This window comes from Dermacentor albipictus, chromosome 10 (genome assembly GCF_038994185.2).
Source record: "Dermacentor albipictus isolate Rhodes 1998 colony chromosome 10, USDA_Dalb.pri_finalv2, whole genome shotgun sequence".
NCBI classification, from domain to species: Eukaryota; Metazoa; Arthropoda; class Arachnida; order Ixodida; family Ixodidae; genus Dermacentor; species Dermacentor albipictus.
Window position 1 is genome coordinate 55011753 of NC_091830.1, and position 22590 is coordinate 55034342.

Below are 22590 nucleotides of genomic sequence, written 5' to 3' on the forward strand. Positions count from 1 at the left end.
AATACCTGCTGAATGCATTACATAACTATATTTCGTCAGTGGATTTTCTCCAACTTGCCCGGGCTGCACAGGACCACATGGCCGTTCTAAACGTAGCTGAGTACGTTTATTACGTCCACAGTGTTCCGATACCTCAAGAGTTTCCTCTAATGTTATAGATACTTCACTTACCAGTTTTCTCAACATTACCGCAGCGTTTTGTCTCTTATTTTCGAAAAGCATCAATTTGCACTGGCGCTTGGAGCCGTTAATTTATGTTCAATGTATGACACATACGGGTTTCCGTGTGTATTCGCAACAACCTAGTATAACATAATTTTAAGCCTTCACCAATACCTGAAAAGCAAGTGATATTAGTCGATACAACGATCCACCACATTTTGTGATCATGGCCCTAGCACAGCACATTTCCGGTACCGTCAGACTTTTCCTAATATAGAACCACATAGTTGGCAACTGGACGTTAGAACGTCTGAGTGAGCGCAGCCTCGTGTTAAATACGCTAGCAACATTTACGTTAAAGATCTCGACATTGGAAAGCTATGTCCCAAGATGCCACATTTCGTTGTACTTGTTTCGTAAATTATTATGGCATATTCACTGTGATTAAATGGGTATTTCTGGCACAGCATAGATAACTTTTGTGTCTAACCCGGAAACTTTGCATGGTCATCACGCATTTACCCAGATTTCGTGATTATTATTTTTTTTTACTTCTGTAACATTTCATGATCGGTCTTCTTGAGTATAGTGGACCGAACTTTCTGCTAGGCGGGAGAGCAACCAACAGACAGTTCTTCGTTCGGGTGCATACCCACTTGCCCATTTTGTATGCTCGGCAGGACAGTAGACAGCACATATCTTCAGGCCCAAGCTACTAGGAAACTTGGATCAGTGGGCAGGACTCTCTAATAGGAATAGATTAAACAGAAACACAGGTAAACAAAGTGTTAGTGAAGTAGGCTAAGAATGGGAGTCACACGAAAAGAAAGGGCGCATACACGTGCATTTCTGTTAAATAAATAACATATCAAGCTATAAAAATGTTATTACAAACAATCTGGAATTTCACCTAGGTAAACTGTGTCAGTAGAAGAAATTAACAGTATATAACACGTGATAATGAAGGTAAAACTAACAACATGCTAAAACGTATAATATTCAACATAGGTATCGTAGTATAAGCAAGAATGGCGTATGCAGAAAAATCACAAATGGGAGCAAAATATTTTATGTCATGTGATACATTTTCTACCAATTAAAGAATTAAGGTACTTTGTGGATGATCGTAATAAAAGAATGCAACTTTATGCAAAAAAGCAAGAATACTTATAATTTCTAACTTTCTACATGAAATGAGAGTGATCAAACGTTACAGAAATCCTATGTCTGATAAATGGTATTGAGGTATAGTAGCATAGTAAAGTATGGTATAGTATAGTATAGTTAAGTGCAACTGTATTTTAGACATGCTTATAAATTTCGCAACACTGACAGAAGTTAATATGTTTCTAAAATGTTCTTGTTTAACCTCATGCAATTTTCAATGCAGGAAGATACCGGCAGCCCGGTTACGGCGTACACTCGTAAAGGGAGAAAGACCAAATCATTTCAGTATGGGATTGTGTCCTTCTTCGACAAGACCAACCGTGGACCAGCGCCCACTATACAAACCAGAGTTTCGATGTACATCACCTGGATCAGCTATTCCCTCAATACGATGGGAAGATGGGACCGTATTGTTGAATCCAGCTCGTATGACTGATGTCATGGATTCCAATATGGGGCACATACTTGTGAGAAACACATAATAAGAAATATTAAAATCACATTTGCCATTGTCGCTATGCTCTTTTCGTGTTCTTTAGTTTTCATATTCACTAAATTGTCATCAAGGCTGTTTATGGTTTTGCTACATTTCGGATAGCTTGTATCTACAGAAAAAATTTCAAAGAAAGCTTGAGAGAAAGCAAAAATGCTATAAATCAAAAGCTCTGGAGAAGGATTACTCAATTGGCAACATGCTCTATTTAAAATAAATTCAAATAATTATGTCATGACGATTTACGTACCAAACCCCTTTCCTATTATCAGGCAACGCGTAGTGGTGGACTCCGGAAATTTCGTTTACCTGGGGTTCTTTAACGTGTACCTAAGCCTAAGCACACATGTGTTTCCGCATTTCGCCCCGTCGAAATGCGGCCGCCGGGGCCGGGATTCGCTCCTGTGACCTCCTACTTACCAGCCCGACACCATAGCCATTGAGCAGCCACGGTGGTTGTATATATAATAAATGATCATCGATTAAGGAGATAGACGAAGCCATTGGAAAATTATGTGACCACAAGCTATACTAATCAGTTGATATGAGTTGCTGACTTCAGACCGAAAATAATTTTTTATTGTAGGTGGAATGCATAAAATACGTAACGATCGGTATTGTACCCATGTACCGTTGACACGAACTAGTGGAACTTCAATTCGGGAAGGACTGTCCAGAAAAATATCTCGTGCAGGTAAGTAATAATTAGTGCTATGCTCCAACGGCACCCTGTGGTCTATGAGTGACACTGTAAGAGAGGGACAGTTTGGCCCCAATTCAATCACCTGGCCATAGTTAACTGCCGAAAGAATAGCCCAAATGCATTTAAGCATCTTAACTTCATGAGGAAACTGTCGCTAAGCCTATTCAACCAACCATTGTGATCTTGTACTCACTCGAGTGTCTCGTACTATCTAGGCAATACATCGGCGTCTGCCGCTTAGTCTCTAGCACGACCATGTCTGAAGGGAAGATGGTAAGTATAGTAAATTTCAGTTGTAAAGCTAAATGCAGAGTAATGTTTACGAACTGATCGCAGATGTTGGTAGAATGTCTGACTATCTCATGTGCTTCAACAATCTGAGAAAAAAAAATGACTGCCGAACTTAGTTGCTTTAGCAAGAATGTCGGGTGATCAATGCGAGCTTCTCGACGTTGGGTGCTTGAAGAGATTGAAAGACATTCTGTGACCTGTACAGTGGCACAGAAAATATACAACCCAAAGTCGACTTGGCACCTATGTCGAAAACCTTGAGCGTAAACACGCATTTTGCTCAATCATGCTTTCGCGAAAATGTATATGTTTTTGTTTGCAACTATGATTGAGATTTTTCCTAAAAGAAGTGCACCACGGTCATGAGAGATGAAGGTCAAATTCGGTCATTTGTAATCTTTAAAAAGTAGAGTCTAGTGTAAAAATCTGTAATGATGTTTCCAAAGCATTTAAGTATCCCTGCAGTGTAACTTAAGCAGTTAAAGAGATTAAAGGATGTGCCTAATTAAGCAATAACACAACAATATTACTTCTGGTAGCAAGAAGGAAAACTTACGCTAACTAGTGGGGCTCACATCTAAAGCAAAAAACTTGTGTTGATCTACAAACTGCGGCCGCCTGAGAGGAAGTAAAAAAAAGTACGCCTGTGGCTTACCGTGACGTCTAAAAGGCCGACATCTATCAAGTGCACGATAAATTTTGGGATTCAAAGAACTTTTCATTTTATTCGGCGTATGTGCCCATCCCATGCACCGACACGCAAAGGCTACTCAGAAGAAAAGCTCATAAAATGCTTAAGGCGCTCATCCACAAAGGCCTCCTCTTTATGTTCTGGAAAGGGTTCGCATCAAACTGATTTTCCGTATATTGAGGAAAGAATATGCAAACATACTTTTGTATCTAAAAGAGTGACGTACAGGCGAAACGCTTGGAAAGGCACTACTAAAATTTATAAAGACATACCAGATTTCGAGATGCGCTCTAGGGAATGGTATGGTAGCTGCCGAACCAAATTTAGTAAAACAAAAAGATCACGTAAAGGCATCACAAGAAGACATAACCATTAGATAATGACACGAAAGTGAAAACTTCTTCCCGAATTGTTTATCTTTGCTTCCCCATGTTTGAAAATCCGAACGTTACAATGGGATCTTTAAAAGTGTGGCTCTATCTGACGTCCATCAGCTCACTTCTTGTGTCTTCGTCGATCAGTGCTAAGGTAAGTGTGCCTAAAAGCTTACGATTGTTTAATGAAATATGGAAATTAGTCCATGAAGCATAATGGGTCCTTGTGAAATGCCTTCAGAGGCAAGAATGTGCCCTTGATTTTCCCCAAATTTTGTGCTGCTTTGCTGTCGTCTCTCACGATAGTGTTTTCATTTTGTTAGATGCACATATCCAACGCTGTCACATGAAACGGTCTTGCTGTGAACATAATGTTCAGTTCACTACATGCTGTTTTTAGGAGTACAAGCTACATTTTATGTTTCCAGTTGCTGATAAAGTACTTCACTTTTTTGCGCTATGAACGATTTAGAACAGGCTGTGGCAGTACAATCCCACCTTAGCTGAACTGAGTGTATTTCGCAGTGGATTATAGGTAGTGAAAAAATAATAATTTATGTATACTTTACCTTTTGTGCGAACTATTCCCATACATTAGGCTTTAACTTCATAATTATGTGATTCCGCTAATTTTTCTTGTTGCATTCGAATTTATAACAAATGTTAATTAATAATTAGCTTTTGCTCAAGTCCAAATATTCCCTGTGGTGCGGTAGCAATTTGTGCATCGAAAAGAAGGATTCTGATGCACAGCTGCGTATAATCTCATATATGTATTAAATGCAGAATATCTATGCCATATACTGCTGCAAGCATGTTCTGCGCATTTTTTTGTACAAAAGCAGAGTGGTTTAACATAGCAACGTTGAGTGCTCTTCGCTGCACATAAGAGCGACGGAGTCATATGGGGCGTGTTAAAGCAGAACTCCTTGTACACCTTTGATCACATGCCTTACTTTACAGTCCCTGGCCTAACTCCTAGCAATAATTTTTTTACTACTGTGCGAAATAATAAAATACAAATTTCTCATCACGTAAAGTGCGAATTCGATAAACATCCGCATGTATAAAAAACTTTATTCAATTGAGAACAGTGGCGTTTTATGAATTTTCCATCGCCTGTTGTATCCTATTGAAGCAGTAATCATTTATCTCAACGAAGAGAAATGCAATTTATAGGGTGCATATTGCTACCTTCAATTATACTAACAGAATGAACACAGAAAAATATCTTGCACTTCAGACCGCACAGATGTACTATATGTCAGCAGTTTTGTAGGTGACGACGACCACGAAATATTTTGTCTTTTATTAGTATGAATACATTTATTTTCATTATTAGAAAACGATACACCACATTTTAAATTTACCAGTATTGCTTGGTAGAGGTCAGGTATGGAAACAGAAATGCTACAGTTCTTGGAGTGGCACAGTGTCCACAAAATGTAAAAGCCTGACTTAGCTGAAAAGCACAGAAAAGGGACCATAGGTAATGTTCTTTGCACCGAATGACACTGCTTGGGATCGGATCCTGACTGGCCCTTTTCGCGGCGATTCATTTGGCGCTGCTATGCCTAATCCCGTGGTGACGTGTCAGCTGCTTGCCTCAACTGCTTCCGTTGCCTCCACGTTTAGAATGGATGTGTATGACGCCGATGCGGCTTAGCAAACCACTGTTTCGGGAGATATCGAAGACTCCTACTGCTCGGACGATAAGACCCTTTGGCTACAGCTTTCGAGAACATAGAAAAGCGCTTTCGGAGCTGAGTAAACGTTTGTCGAAACGGCGCCTGCAGAGTATATGATGCTTGTTCTGGAAGCGGAGCTAAATATTTGTTCCAAATTTTCATCTCATGAACTGAATCAAGATTAGTGTGTTTTGCGGTTTCCTTAGTTGGCGAATGTTTTGATGTAGCGGCTTGTCAGGTTTCGGAGTTAGTAAGATTCCCATGGTGCGGTCACTCATTCTTTTGATGCCTAATAGTTTGCGGGTGTGCTAAGTTCGAATGCATTGGTTCTTGCTGCGCACAAGGCTTGAAACGCAGCTGTTTTCGACACTCTAATGCCTTGTAGCAAAGATGCATTATAGCGACTAACTGGGTAACTCTTGTAGATCTTCTTAGGGGGAAAACATTCAGCTTCAAATTTTTGTGCACTAACAGTATAGGGCTGCGCTAACTGCACTAACAGTATAGGCGTTTGGTGCGTTGCGACACCGCGTATCCGAGCACACGAGGGTTGGACCATCCCGCGTCTAACCGTGCGCGGCTTAGCCGTGCCCGAGGAAAAGCGGATTCTAGGGGTTGAGGCAGTGCGTATATAGTGCGCATACATTCCAGTAAGGGCTAATTGACGTATTCTCTGCATTTTGGCCTAGAGGTGGCACATGTTTACGTGCCAGTTGGGGTAGATGGGCGTAGATACTGCATGGGAAACTTACTCTGAGAGGAGGCAGTGCTACTCCCTATGCCATTGTTTAACGAGCGGTACTTACTCTTGCCGATGTTCGTGGGCTGCCCTTTCTTTGAAGGTTAGCTATACAACGCTGGCGGATGAGCAAATTTCTGTAACCTCGAGAAAATTAGTACATATCCAAGTGCCGGTAACACGTACAGACAGTTGCAGCAAGCGGTCCGGGAAGTTGGTACCACAGACTCATTCCATTCCTTATATGCCAGTCAATATTTTTGCAGCCTAGTGCACAGGTCTGATAGCCGCACCATTCAATCCATCATCATTGTTAAACAGTGCGTTAGTGAAAACTTACTTGCATCAAGCAGCTGATCACAATGAAGCAAGGTGGAATCGCTAAAGACTTCGTGCTCGTACGCTGTCGTTGAGGTCGAGTGCTGCGCACCACCTAAAGCGCCATCTGCTTTCTCTAGAAGTCACTCAGCGAAAAGAGTCAATATGGTGTGGCCCACTACGCACTTTACGCAAAGTAGGTGATATGCACTATTTTGAGCATGTGTTTCACGTGTAGCGTAAAAATGACTAGGATGTCTTCTTAGAACGTACAATGCCGAACAATTTATTTGCAGGATCGCACCATGCCAGGGAAATGGCGACAATTTTGCACAATGCTCTACAAAGCCAAGCATGCTTCACACGACATAAATGTCTATTGAATTTGAGGCTGCTAAATTTTATCGTCTCCATCAACATTTTTACATTACCACTGATGGTGATACAAAAAACTAATTCTGAATTTTACGTGTCTGAACAACAACATGATTATGAGGTAAAGCATGGTTGGTCGCTCCGAAATAACTTTGCCGGCTTTGCATTCTTTCACGTGCAGCCATTATAACGTACACAGGACGTTTTTTTCATTCTGTCAGCATCGTAAATTCGCCACCGAGTACGTGATTCGATTATGTTCTTGCAGCGCAACGCCAAAGTCAACGCCAGGATGAGAAAGTTAGTCACAGCACAATGGAAGCACGCCTACCCACACTGCATGAAAGTTTATTTGCCTATGCAAACAATTGACAGAAATTTGCATAGCCCAAACAAGCCTAAACCAACCTCATTTCTTTTATTAAATGCCTAATTGCAACCTAATGAGCCAAAATTGCCCACAACGCAGCTTAAAATTAAAGGATGCAAACTTGCATTTGAATTGCATGGAAACATTCGAAGAAAAAGTAGACTTGTAAAAGGACTTTAGCACATAGCTTTAAGAAATGGACTATATTTCTCACAGCATCTGTTAGCACAAGATTTAATAAAACTTTATGTAGTTATTTCTGCTTAATTTATAGCTTTAATACGAATGCCGCATCGCTTAGTGACCTCGATTTTGATTTTTAACCTAGATCTTTGCTTTTTATTGTCCGTAGAAGTGTGACGTAATCTGAAACAATACATTGTTCCTCTCCTTCCGAAAGCTTTCTGTTGTGGCTGTTATTGGTTCATAGAACACAAAACATAGAAATTCATGGTATTGTGATTGTTAACACTGCTGGTACCTTAATTTTCTCACGTAACCTACGGCAGTATTGGTGCAAACAAAAAGAATACCCTGTAAAAATTAAGTAGTTTACTCCTACTTTTGTTCTTTCGCGAACAAAGAAATGTTTACGCTCACTGACAAATAGATCATAATTGCATGTTTTGTCGCATGTGATAGAGCATTTATTATTTGCTTGAGATAACAACACTAATAAAATTCTTGTTGAAAACATCAAAGAACGCTGATAGCCGCAAGTAAACACTCCGATATATGTGCGTACGGAAGACAAGTGTAATATTTATGAGAATAACCGGTTTATTTACGGACTCTTCTCACGCTGCCTGATTGAGTGGCTACCATAAATGCCCAGTGAAAAAAAAAAATGCAGGACTAAAGCTGTAAAGCAGTCTACTGCTAGAGAGTAGATAGATTTGGGATGAATATGTAGAATGTCCATTCTTTTTGATTGTGTCGCACTACAAGGAGTCCTACGCATATCAGATTTGATACACCTAAGTAGGGTTTGCAAAATGTTAGTTTTTGGCTACCGCTCGGTATTCCAAATACTAAATACTTCACGTAACTACTTTCTAACATGGCGACAAGCGTTTGCAAGAATACTGTGCTGCGCAATGGTGTGGGACACAATTTCACAGAAGAATGTTTCTGCCAATAGCTAAGTAGAACGAATACTTTGAATACAAGGTAGCCAGCACACCAAACTTATCTTGATTGTAATCGTTAGTTGAAGTGAGAGAGGGTGCGCTTGTTCAAGATGCGTGAATGCATACAATAGATAAACGATAGGAATGGTGTCTGCCTCATCGATTAGTATTTCCGAGCCGTTCTCTTATATCACTGTGTGAAACCCCATCTTGGATTGATAGATATTTTAATTACAATTTATTTGATTGCTTTTAAAGATCAGCTCATATGGCATTCCTGGTTATTGTGTGCTTTTTGTTCTATAGGGCTGTTGGGATTTTTCTTCTTTCTTCCTTCTCCTCTTTCACTCCGCTTCCCCTTTTTTCAGTGCAGCTTAGCCTACCATGCTCAGCCTGGTTAACCTCCTTGCCTTTCCATTATGACTTCTCTCTCTCTCTCTCTCTAAACAGCCGTATAAGCATAGAAAGTGTATGCGGTATAATTTCGTGTAATGCAAGTAGTATAAACGAAAACTAGCCACCCTTTCTGTAATTGTCCATCAAGACAAAAGTTTTGAGAGTTGCAACGTAAGAAAAATATAGGATAGAAAGTCCCATCTGTGTAATTTGCGTATAGTACGCAGAATTATTTGTAATCACTACTTATGAAGCTTTTCATGAACCCTTGAAGCCAACACTGCCGTATTTATGAGCGATAAGCAACTGCAAAGAATACTATGCACATTATGACGATCTCCCCAGTAAACGTGTTGTTACTACCAACCTTGTGTTTGGTAAACCGAAGAAATGTTGCTGTAGTAAACTTTCCTCGCATATTATGCGCGCTGGTACTGCCATGTGCGTTCCAACGCGTCCTCCTTAGAAGCATTATCGCCGTTGTTCTAGATGCAGTTCTCTCGTTGCTTGCCTTATCGGCGTGTTCCTTCTTCGCGCAAGCTCTCGCGTGCGCTCTAACTGTGCTTCAGTAAAGGGGAATCGACACGTGCCGAGCGCCTCCACGCCCTCGGCACGAGGGATTCATAATGGCGTTCTGACACAAAAGCATTAAGGGCCCCGTGTCGCAAAAGAAATTTGATGTCGGCGTCGGACGTCGCTTAGCGTAATAGCATAATGAACCTGAACCAAGCAGGCCCTCCGCACGGCGCAGGGGCGTTACTTACCTAATTGAATTCCTCAAAGCAAAATACGTCATAAAAATGGTAAAGTACGACCTAAATAGAACACGCAGGCATGGTAGCGTCGCACTTTATTTGAATATGCCGGAAAACGTAATTCTGCTTCGCGGAGATTCAAGCACAAACCCCTTTTCCGAGAGGCGCGACAGCTCGGTTCCTTGCGACAGCGCCATTACGCTCGGCTCCGCGCATCCGCAGGAAGGCTGCGCTTTTTACAAAGCGGGACAATCAGTCACGGATCTTTGAAATCTATCGCGTTCCACTCTTAAAGGCGAAGCTTAACCTTCCTCCAATTTTAAGCGCCTTGTCCATGCATGAAATGGTTTAAAAGCACACTAAAGGGAAAAATGATTTCTTCTGCATCAGTAAATTGCCGTTCTACAACACCAAAAACACCACTCTTACAACGATAAGACGTTTGCTAAGACAGAAAAAGCGCAAGAACGAAATACGGGTGGCGACGCCTACTTGAGTTCCCGCACGTGGGGGCTGTGACGTCATGGATTTTGATGGCATCTTCTAAGGTCTACTAATTATATATAGCGGTACAGATTGACTACATTGTGTTCTAAATGAACCAAATATTAAACATGGCAAGTTTGGGGAACCTTTATTCAACCAACGCGGCCCAAATGCGAAAACATACTTTGGAATCCCTGACGTTACGCTGACGTACCGGCACTTGTGTTTTGGCGCGAAATTCAAATACTGATACTTGGACCTTCATTTTCTCATCTAATAATCAAAGTATTTTGCTGAAATGACTCCCAGCAGGTATCTCAAACAATGCTTTATTATACTAAACTGATTTATTGTTTCGCTTTAGTGTCCCTTTAAATATCGGGCTTCGGTGCTCGACGTCGCGTGTTCGAATCATGTTTTCTGACAGTTTTAATAGAGTTTAAATATTCGTTCATAGAAATTACTTCCTTTAAAATGATGAGCTTACAAAGTCACGAAGCGATTTGAAGCCAAATGAACGAAGTGTAGGCAAATGTGTATTTTAAGTAGCACTGTAAGGCAAGCTGGCTGAAGAACTATTGCGTCGAAGGTTCAGGCGCCGACAAGTAGGTGGCGGGCGCGCATACAGAAGTTTGTGCATTCACAGAAATTCCTTCACTAAAGCATAAGTGGCTGTGAGGGTTTCCGGGGATACGAAATGAAAGGATGAGCGGAACGGAACAGATAAACACCGGTCATGAAGCCAAGAAATGCTACGCATTAAAATATCTGCAATAAAAGAAAGCATAATCTGTTGTTCTATGTAACCTCTAAAATGCCTGCTCTCGTGTTATTTCTAGGTGTTGGAAAGCGCTGTTATCACTCATGTTTTGACAAACTGACTAATAATTTGCTTTTGATTATCTTTGTGCACTCTTTCGCAGGGAGACCGCCGAATCAACAGTAAACGTGCGTAAAGGCTAAACATCTAGATTTCAGAAGAAACTGCTGATGCCGGATGTCCCCAAGGTCGAACCAAATTTATAAATATTTTTTTTTGCAGAATGTGGTATATCCGAGCCTGTCGGAAAGATTATCAATGGCAGTGTGATATCGAAACCTCAAGTTCCTTGGCTGGTAAATAAGTATTTCGCTCATGCGTCTTTTGTTGAAGCTTGTTTATAGTGTATACCTTCTGGAACTTGTTATGGTGTATTCATGCCAACAAATAAAAGGGCATTTTTATGTCGTTTTCCAAAAGGTAAACCAGCAATTAGATCTCTTTAAATGTTTGCAACGTGGTCCAGATGAATCTTCTGAAGAAAATTAACAGACTAGTCCGTATTCCTCTAGTTATTGTTTTTTTCAAAGCAAATTCCATACATACACATGAACTACACAGGGGCAAACAACAGCAGACAAAACAAATAAAAATTGCTCACAGTGGTGACCTAACTTATCTGAGTCCGAGAAATGTCAGATTTAGATCATAGTCATGGAAAATATTTAGGTAGGCAGCTCTCAAGGAGTGATTCCTAGAGCTTCGTAGATTTGTAGGGTTAGTCATTAGACACTACTTTAGTTTTAAATGCCAAATTTATATATTTGATTTAAAGAAGCTTCTTTCAGCCTTCCGAGTCACGTCGACTTTCCTAACATATTTCGTATTTAACAGCTGATGGCTGAATTATTATTCTCCAGATTGGAGCATTGGAAAATCAAGACCCTGTATGCATATTTCGACCCCACAGGTCGGAAGATGCGTATATAGACTACAACCGAAAGCCTTGTGCCGCCAATGACATAAAACAACTTTATCCAATTATTGTCGTAAAACATACGTCTGCTTACTATAGCTATTACCTACGTAGTACCTCCTACATGAACGTCTATTGCGAGGGAGCTGGTAAACCACGACACTTTATTCAGCCGAGCCACACTCTGGAGCGCACGACACAGGCCATGATGATGAATATATACGTATGAAGTAGATGAAAGGCAAATATAATGCTCACAGTACTGCGCCCATACACGGAAGCGGCTAGCCGGGTCGGTGGTTATGCCGGTAAATGGCGTATGAAAAGCTATAAGTGCGATAAGTGCACAATCTCTGTAGAACGGCAGCGGCCGCGCGTGACCACGGAAGTGATTCCAAGGAAACAACAGCTCTGGTTCATTTATCTTTTGAGCCTTTGGGCATTTTCACGATTTGATACTGAGAGTTCCTTTCATTGGCAAGTTATAAGCTTTATTAATTAATGTTCTCAATTCAGAAGCCCCGAGATTCCAAAGGTGCGTTCAGAGTTAAGCTTTACTTTCGCCAAGTGATCGTTATCGAGTAGTTAGGCTTTCTTTTTTTATGAGTAAGTTGAAACGTGGAGGTCAATTTTGTTAAACGCCTTTAGTAACGTGCGTGTGTATTAACGTTATTGAGAAGTGTTTCCGAATTTTTCTTCTCAGCATAAGCTCACTGATTTTCAATAAGTGCATCATTCCCACTGAGAAGTATTAGTACGATTCCATTAGTGCGTGTTTTGTGAGGATGGAAGGAACCAGAAAGCGACTGAGTCGCATGTGGGAGTTGATGGCGCCAGTTTTCCGAGCTTTGTATTAAGCGTGTGGGTAAATGGTTAATAGCAAACGCGTTTTTTAAATAACGCAACTTTAATATTGTTGTTAGCTTAAGGAGTGTCCTGTATGGACAAATGGAACAAACGTCAGTAAGCATTAGGATACGTCAGTGGGAGACGAAAGTATGCGTTGTGAGCAGTGACGAGAAAAGTGGCGCGATTTTTAGTACGTATCGACAGAGTTAACGCGGCTTTTCAGTGCTACTAGTGGATGTTATGAGTAGGCCACTTTGAAAGAGTATGAACAGGCTGTTCATAAAGTGAGGCTGCCTAAGGTGTTTTGAAGCATTGGCTATATGGCGCCAGTTGTTCCCGTAAACCGACGTATTGCCTTCCTTCCTTTGAATAACAAGGTATTTAGTTTTATCATCGGCTGGAAGTCATCTTCGTAGCTTCAAAACTGTGTTTGTGTATGGTTATAATTATTGCTTTCGTAAATTGCTTAGTTTTCTCAGAATTCTTTTGCATTCATGACATGAAGCTCGTCCCCAGTGCACTACAAGCGTCAACAGCCACTGAAATGAGGTCACCGGCCATTCCAAAATTCCTGGCCGAGTAGGAGCTGTTAGACACGGACTATTAGCATCGGCCAAGTTATGGAAGCATAACCACTCACCATCGCCTTTAAATTGCACCTGTGCGCATTGACCATGCTACCGCACCCGCCAGACAGGCTGGCTATCTCGCCCTCGTGTGTCGCGCGTGGTGCTGCTGTCTCTCCCCTCCCCTTTGCGACACTTCCTGAAAATCTACCTGGAGGCTAGCACGGTTCGCAGTAGTTGACCTTAGTCCCTATCAAAGCTGTTCTACAGCAAGGGAAGGTCGTTCAAGGACGACCAGGCGAGAAGACAAGGCCGGACGAATGCGGCCATGGGAGGACACAGCCGAGAAAGTGTCCCCATAGGCCGAACATCAGGCCACTTGCGCGGGCCCTGCACTCTAAAAAAAATGCACGCACATCTAAGCGTGCGTTTTCAGTTTCTTACACGCTTAACCTATGCGTGATATTTCTTCACGCTTACCGATCACGCCTACTAGGAGTGATCAGCCACCCCGCTTCACGCTTAGAATGCGTGATAGGGAGCCTTGTTCGAACGCTTATTATTGCGTGACCGCTACCCAGTTAGAGAAGGCGTCCGAGGGGAAGGGGGATAGGGTGAGGGGAATTTCCAGCCCCCCTCTCCTCTTCTGTGCATGTGCGAAAAGCAACGAACAAGCACCGGCTCTTGTCGGTTTGGCTCGCTCCTCCAAATAAGCGAGCTTTGCTCATCAAGCTCTTCGCAGTCCTGCTGATTAACATCACCTTCGCCGGTGCAGACTGTGACTGACCAAACGCTATGGCAGTGGCAGCAGGCAGGCTGAGTAGCCGCTGAATATGCTGCAGAGAGATTTCGAAAGACACTCCCACCCATGACATGGAAAATAATCCACTAAGAAGGGCGATTAAGCTATGGCAGAATTCAACGACACTAAGGAGCGTAAAACGTTACCAAGACCCTCATTATCTGCTTGCACATGAGGACTTGTGCCCTCTCAGTGAACTCTGCGGCGCCACGCTTTCCAAGATATGCAGCCATGTGCAGGAGAGGGATGTCAGGACAGGATTTCTCCGATTAAAATCTTCATTTTATTGCAATCTTCTTTCGTATGTTGTCCTAAAATGCCTTGTCAAATTAGTTTTCGCTATGAAATGGGAATATTCTAAGCAGCGAGACAACTATGACACATATTTCTTCCTGAGGTAAACTTTTTTTTAAAGTGTTCATTCCCAGAAAATGTTGATGTTTAAAAACAAGACTTGGAGTATTTTGACATCGCTGAGAATGCCTATGTCGTTATATAAGCTAGATTTAAATGCGCAACGCATTGAAAAAGAATTTTTCAAGGCTGCCGGATATGCTATATATTTCTTATACTAAAGGCATACGCACATCACTAGTGCATTATCTAAGGATGTGTCATCACTGATCTCTGCGCTTTCCTGCTCACAACCGCAGACGATGAGCCTCGTTTTCCCGCAGACAATAGAACGTGCAAAAAGGTGATTTAGCGATATCTGAAAAAAATTAAAGGTCTTTGTAAACAGAGTTGAATGCTTTAGAGGTGAAAACAGGTTTTTTTTAGGCTCAAAATGGTAACTAAATATAGCTTCCGTTTTCACTCCTTTAACACTGATTGCAGGTTCTTCTGACATTGCTGTCTCTGAGCGGGCTTGAAATGCTGCAGTTTAAAAGTTTTTAGAAGTAGGCGATATGAAAAAGGGGGTGAACTCACCGCAGCATTCAGAGCATGCTTTGGAAACCAGAATCGCAAGCTCGCATCTCAAGTGACGTGGGACGAATGAGAACATTTTCTTGTTTTTGATGTGATTACGAGGAAGGTTTTTTCAATTTTAGTTCACTTTCATCAAGCCTTCTTCCAAACTTTAGTTCGCTTTCAAATGCGACTTGAAAAACAAAGCAACGTTGCGCAAAACTTTAGTGGATAGCATAGATAGATGGATAGCAACAGCATAGATAGATCGATTCGCCTTATGATCGCCATCACAAGGAGGCGATCATAAGGCGAATTTGAGCCGTCGCCGTAGGCACTGACGTCGCGGCACTGTGGCGTGCGAAGTTCAAGGGCGAGAACATCCTGGCGCCGCATGCTGTAGGTGCGAGAAAAAGTGTGTCAGGGTAAAACCGAGAAGAATGGTGCTTTTACCTCGCGCGCGCAAGGAAGCTAGGTGGAGAGGAGGCATGCCATGTTTCATCGCCTACAAGGAGGGGGGGGGGGAGAGATGTGCGTGTTCTAGCAGAATGAGAAGCAATGGGAAACTAGTCTGAGTTTACTATTTCTACCCCTGCCGCAGCTGCGAATGGCCCCACTGAGCGCGGCCTCGCGTGACCCATTTTGGGGGTAATCGACGCTAGGTGCACAGGTTGGCTAAACATGAGACAGCTGAAAGCGTCGTGTACTTTCTGTTTTTGCGCGGCTACTTAGCGCTCTAGCGAAAGGGAGCACGGAGGGAAATTCGCAAGCTACTGCTTCCGCTCCATCAAGTCAGCGTTCTGACTGTCGGCAGTAATCGAGTGGGAGGTCTTCATGTTTGCCTGCGCGCGCGTAAACCGCGATTGGTAATTTGGGTAATTAGCAAGTGAATGCTTAAAGTAGTTAATACGACCAATAAAACTACTGACCTGACTTCGTATTGCTGTTTAATAATTTGATATAGTAATGAATGACAGCTTTCGGGCAAAAATCTGGCTTTCTTGTATCCTATGTGCTCAGTATAGTTGCACTAGATAAACATAAACACATCGATAGCGCGCACAGAAATATTATATCGGCAGTGGCTGAAAATAAAATTATCTTCAGGTGGAAAAGGACGCCCTAGTAAAGAACGTCTTGTTATTAATTATTACCGTCTTCATAGTTTTTCATACACTTGTTCCGTAATATGCTTTATTACAGCGTACATTTATTTCCGAGAAACTGCGAGCTGTGTTCAGCATTTCACGTGAGCCGCTTCTTTACCGAGAGGGTACAACCCACGTATTCAGATACAACTTACCTTGAAGCTCATAGTTGACTTGAATGTTATGAATGTGCCCGCGATGCACATAACGTTTCCTTCAACGCATTCACGACAGACGCCATTCATATCAAATCAAGCATGTGCTCCAAGAGGAGATGTATTTCTGAATACGCCGGTAAATGTCGCCGTAAACATCTGATTTCAAGTCCGGTTGGAAAGTGCTCACTCCGCGTGCGTAGTGCAATTTATTATCCCTAATCGAACTTAGTTCACTGTGCCTGTGGCAGTATACGTTCGTAAACGTTTCCTGCTTAGCGGCCGGCTCATTTATATGTCATTTTTATTCGAAAACCAACGAAAGCTGTTTCTTACCTGATTAGCTTAAGCTCCTTATTATTGTAGTAATAGCAATTGCGTGGGGTGTCCTCGAAGTAAGTTTCCGAAGGAGCTGCAATTCTGAAGAACACTGTTACGCGGGATCCTGCGACCCTGGCGTGTAGCTTGGATACCCCTCTCGCAGTCCCCACCCCGGCTACCAGTGTGTGACGCCGAGTCTTGGCTTGGCATCCTGTAGAGATGGAGCTCCCACTCGACTCTCCCACCAGGCTCGAATTACGTAGCGGTATTCGTTTTTTGTGCTCCAAAAAGCACTGCGCCAGAAGGAATTCATTTCCAACTATGTGAAGTCTACAGTGAAATGTTTATGAACGTACAACACGTGCGCAAGTGGTGCAGATAATTCAGAACAATGCAGAGGCCAGCATTGTTGCTTCCACTTGCGAAAGTGGAAGCAACAACGCTGAAAGTTCCAAGTTTGACGGTTCGGGAGCTCTGCGAGATGATCCCTGACCTGAGCAAGACCTGCATTGACAAAACTTTCAAAGGCCATTTAAGGTATGGCGAATTATGTGCAATGTTGGTTCCGAGAATGCTTACGGAAGACCACAAACGGCAACGCATTGAAGTGTACCGCGAATTCTTGGACTCTACTGTCACTGGGCACGAGACCTGGGCCCACTACATGACACGAGAAAAGAAACAACAATCCCGTCAGTGGAAACATCCAGAGTCGCCGAAGCCGTGGACGTTCAAAGAAACTCTGTCTGCCGGCAAAGGGATGACGAGTGTCTTTCGGTACAGGAAGGGGCTGTTGTTGTGCGAATTCATGGATGTCGGTACAACAATCAATGCGGACCCCGACTGCGAGACGTTACAGGATGTTCGCCGCTCTACTCGAAACAAGAGGGCTTGCTCACGAAGGGAGTGCTTTTCCGTCGGGACAACGCTCGTCCGCATATTGCCCGTGTAAGAAACGGTCTCGTCCACAAATTTGGATGAGATTCCTTCACACATATGCCTTACAGCCCACACATAGCCCCAAATGACTACCACTTCTTCCCTGAATTGAAGAAACACCTGGAGGGGGGGATGCACTTAGGAACCGGAGAGGAGCAAAAATGAGAACATTTAAGCTACCTTCATGGCCCGCTGGGACAGTTCTACGATTCAGGCATAAAGACGATGTTACACCGCATGCAAAAATGCATTAATCTAAAGGGCGACTATGTAGAAAAATAGGGTTTGTCTAAGCTTCAGATAGATGTAATTGTCGATGCCAATAAGCATGTTTACATTGTGAAAAATCACTGGCAACCTTATTTTACGAACAGCCCTCATATATGGACACTCCAGGCGCATTTACACTGTGGTCGTCAGCATCGCCGTGATGTTGCTTATAAAGTCCAAATGCTATAACACCATCGCGTCGCGCCGTATGCTGTATGTGCGAGTGAAAGAGTGTTAGGGTGAGTTGGCGATGGTGGCTCCATCTCGATAGCACAAGGGAGGAAAGCAGGGGGGTAGCACACCGTCTTCCATCTCGTGTAACCTTCCGGTGAGGGCGTTCTACTCCCGCGGCAGCTACGTATGGCGTGGCCACGCGGGCCGTATCTAGGGAGGGATCTGCGATGGGAACAGAGTACGCCTATTACTTATAGCTTCGTTTACACTGTTTTCGCTGCTTAGTTCCCGTTGAAGCGAGAGGAATCACGGAGCTCAGTTCGCTCGCTGCTGCGCGTGCATTTTTTCACTCGAGAATATTTACAGCGAGTGTGCGTGGTCATTCAGTGAGATGTATGCATGCCTGCTATGGTACACGTTACACCGTGCTTGTTAATTTAGTCGGCGAATGTTTGCAAGGTTGTAAGGCCGATAAAACTACTATTCCCACTTCGTCTAGCTGTCTAATAAATTGTTGTCTCAATCGAATATTCGCCTTTCGGCCGTTCCTGCAGCATTTATTAAATCCTATTCTCATTCATTCTTATAATTATTAACCCCGTTTTGAGACATTAACCGTGTTGTGTGTTCCTTATTCTTACTCACAGTATTGCGCTGTTTGTCACAAAACGCCGTGGTACCCAGAAGCCCGCGTAACTGCTATACTGAAGAGCTTATTACCGTTTCGCGTTACCCTTTAATAGGGTGCGACAAAAAATACTGCTATTTTTATTAAAGGTACTTCGTTTTTGCAGGTTACCATCGTTGTCTACAGAAAAGATAATTGGGAAGAAATTTGTGGTGGTAGTATTATAACACGAAATGTCATTCTCACAGCCGCTCATTGTATTCCAGACCCAGATATTTTGTAAGTATTTGTACAGGTAATTCATGGAATATTTCTTAACATTTGTTTATTGCTGGTTTCAATTTTCGATACTTACAGCTGGAACTATCAGTGTACTTTATTCACTTTACGAAAAGCACATCTGCCCTAGCTTGCAGAATTTCTGCAATGCGAACGGCCATAATATTCTATGGGAACAACCTAATACCGACAGAATGCACTGTATGCATATTGTGGCGCTTTGCTGTAAATACTCGAAATATTGGCTGTAGTATCCGCAAAATACATACCAAAGCTTTATGTTGAGCGAATATTGTGGCGCTCTGTGTGACCTTCATGCTGGTGTCAGTCTGTTTGCCTATTGGGTTCGCATGGAAGATAACCTGGTCATGGTGACACTGACGCTCAAATGTCGACTGACCCTGTACATATATTCCGGTTTTTCATTGCTATTGGTCCAGATGTCGCGAAAATGAAACATTGGTCCTGTCACGGATAAACACTGGAACTCCCAGGCAGTGTATTTATTGCAACTCATTTTATGTAGCCGTTACATTGTCGCAAAGAGTGTGCCTTTGGGTTTGTTTCCAGAGCCATTATAAAGAAATTCGGCTGTTGCGGGAACACAAAAATAATGCTTGAAAAGCTCACATATTCAACGCTTCACCTTTTGTCTTTTCCTCCAAGCGAACTCAATGTAGCCGGAATTCGTGTGCACTACAACACCACAAGACTTCTGCGAGGCCCATTTATTCGGGTGAAGTATGGTGTTATTCACAAACAACACCACTTCAATGGAAGATGGCAATATGACATTGGACTAATAAAAGTAAGTGTTATAATTTGCTATTTTTCTTGCACTTGGTAAGAACAGGGAACTTCCTTTTTTCGAAGTAATTCCTTTTTCGACGTGGTTCAGTCTAAACAATCCAACGCATTTTTTCCCGCCGAAGCTGTCATTTGATTAACATTAGTATTTGTCTAAGTGGCTTATACATATAAACTCTTTCTGAGACAACACCGAATTTCGAAAATTTGCCTGTTACAGATTGCACAACAGTAATTTTACCTTGAAAAGGCGGAGACTGTGTACACAATAAACAGAAATGTCTAATTTTTATTTATTTTTTCACAATATTTAATAATTTGGCTTTCCTCCAAATACGAGTAAATTTCCGAAGCATCAGTACGGCGCCAGTCTTCAGATATCCACCGTCAAACTTAAAACAAACAAGCAGTGTGGTCCCGCTTATTTATCTATAGAAATATCCCCCAGTGAATGGGCTTACAGACCATGCAATACAACATGCGAAAGAGTGCATTTGGATGTATGGTAGTTTTTCCGGTCGATGGAAATGCTCTTTAGAAGAAGCTCTAAAACACCACAATCACTCCTACATGAATGGCTTGCGATGCATTTCACAGGTCAATAGGAGAAACACCTGTTTTGTAGGCAAATCATCAGTTAGGGCCCTCCGTAAATTTCGATATCCTCAAGGAGAGGAAACAATGATCTTTGGAGGAGAGGTGCAGTAAACGATCAAAATTAATTTTGTCAAGAGAGGGCACTCAGACATCCTAGATATTCAAGACATCGCCCTCGTTTTGTTAGATAAAGAATAAGAGATTCCAGTGCCAAATTTTATGGTTCTCATTCTGTCACAAAAACAACCACCCTGAAAGCAATATTGAATATTGAATATTGAAGAATACGTCGGTCAACACGGAGTAATCGAATGTGCTTCAATGGGAAACATTTTGAAGTTTTAACCTAGACGGGGTTAGTGAAAGAAACGTCGAAGGGCGAAGTGGCATGAACCTTCAGATAGAAGAATATGTATCGTAATAACCCTGAGGACGGGAGAAAAGGACAATGAAGCTGCAAGAAAGGGAGACATGATGAACGCTACATTCACAGAAAAGCTTTAACTACATTGTTTCCTTTTAATTAAGAATGGAGCAGACATTGATAGCATGAGAAACTAAAATTCTAGGCCATTTTGTCGCAAAGATTAGGAATGAAAGTCTGAAAGCTTCTGACATCCTCAGAATTTTTCTCTGGTAGATACCGCTGAAGAATTCACCGGCTACAATTAGTAATATTTGATGTGTGCCATTAAAAAGTGAATCGAATAGGTTTTGTTAACTAGTTGAATGTGCATTTTATTTTTCCTTCTAGTAATATCCTCTTTTCCTCCTTTTCATCCAATTTCATTGCCAATAATGTATCATTTACTTAATTCAATCAGTAAGTACAAGTAATTTCACCTATATTGTCCTTGGTGTCTTTGTTGGTGTCTCATGATACGGGCCTGTTCTTCGAGTCATTTAAAGCGCCCACTAGAATTGCGCTGCCTGCGACAGACAATTTATTTTTATTTTTCTGTACTACGAACAACAACCGGTAAATATTGCAGAAAATCACGCTCCCTAACCATTCAACTGGCATTTCAACAACATTTTTGCCAAAAAAAAAAACAAGTGCGAAAACAAGTCAAATCGAATTGTTAGTCTGTGTCTCTAAATTTACCTTCATGTAGTTGCTTGCACAACAATAGTTTCCATAGAAAGGCTTACTCTGAGCATCACCAGATGCTTTGTTGACTAAACTTGCTGGCTTTATAGTTTTCTTTATATTGCGCGTGTTGGTCGTATATTTGCAGCAGCAAAAATACTTCATTTGATTTAAGAAGTTCCAATTTTGCATCTCTGTAAGAGTGACGTTATCAAAGTTGTTTTACAACTATATAGCCAGTAGGCGGTATATGATAACACTTAACCAAATTGCTGAGCTCACACTTAAGGGTTGAGACTGACATTTCGGGCTGATCGCCAGGCCTACTACCTTCCACGGCCTTTATGGATTCCTGTCAAACATTACTTGCTGATTATTGTGTACGTGCAGCAGGTAATGTCAATGGCATCTTTCACAGCATGTTCCTAGTGAAATTTAAAAAAAAAATCACTTTTGGGCAGCTCACGCACACACTTCTATTAGAATAGCGGTTTGCGAGCTTCCAGTAAATCTAATAATGCTGCCTCTATCTAGCGGTGAAGAAAATGCTCTTCGGTGGCATACAAATGAAGAAAACCTGCGCAGGCCAAGAATTCAACTTTTTCTCAGACACTTAAAAGTTAGTTCAGGGGGTGATAATGCCCTTGATCAAAACGTGCATCTTAAAACACCAAATCCGTCAGTTGATAGCAAAAGTGTGCCTTGATTGTCTTTCTTGAGGTATCAACTCCACCGTGGAACATTTTTTTCTGTATGTTAAGCAAACTAACGTTTCTTCGGCATCAATGAGTAAGTAATGTTTCGTATTCATTGCCATTACTGGCGACAAGAAACGGCGTGCGCCTAAGGGGTTAGGATCCTCTACTTTGCAAAGTCTACAAAATGGAGCACACAAAATGTTCTAAATAAAAATCTCTCCATACTACTAATTATGATGCCAGAAAACGTTGCTGGAGTTTGCCTAGCTGCAATGAGAAGTAATCCTACAATTTCCCTCTAGGCTGTAGGTACCGAAAAGGCAACGGCTGTCTGTGGCACACAAGCATTTCGAAGTTCAAATGTTCCCATTGCGATGTGTTCCAGTGTTTGAGCTGTAGAAGCAACCTTTCTCGCAACCTCTACATTGTTAGTATACTTGTAAAAGACGGTACACTGCTGCCTTTTACAATTACCTAACAAACA

General features: G+C 42.0%; 2 protein-coding genes and 1 long non-coding RNA gene across 4 annotated transcripts in view; 2 read left to right on the forward strand and 1 right to left on the reverse strand.

The window, feature by feature from the left end:
- LOC135907613 (mast cell protease 4-like) overlaps window positions 1-1843 on the forward strand; it is a 29519-nt gene extending 27676 nt beyond the window's left edge. Inside the window, exon 8 of the mRNA XM_065439293.2 lies at window positions 1553-1843. Within this exon, the coding sequence (XP_065295365.2) occupies window positions 1553-1765 (213 nt within the window). The 3' untranslated portion in view covers window positions 1766-1843. The remainder of the gene's footprint in view (window positions 1-1552) is intronic.
- Window positions 1-22590, reverse strand: part of LOC135907614 (uncharacterized) — a 92995-nt gene that overhangs the window by 44709 nt on the left and 25696 nt on the right. The window lies entirely within an intron of this gene.
- LOC135907611 (clotting factor G beta subunit-like) overlaps window positions 3785-22590 on the forward strand; it is a 31973-nt gene continuing 13167 nt past the window's right edge. For both annotated transcript variants that reach the window (XM_065439290.2, XM_065439291.2), the window contains exons 1-5: window positions 3785-4035; window positions 11062-11086; window positions 11181-11254; window positions 18802-18914; window positions 19581-19722. In XM_065439290.2, the coding sequence (XP_065295362.2) occupies window positions 3937-4035; window positions 11062-11086; window positions 11181-11254; window positions 18802-18914; window positions 19581-19722 (453 nt within the window). In that variant the 5' untranslated portion in view covers window positions 3785-3936. The remainder of the gene's footprint in view (window positions 4036-11061; window positions 11087-11180; window positions 11255-18801; window positions 18915-19580; window positions 19723-22590) is intronic.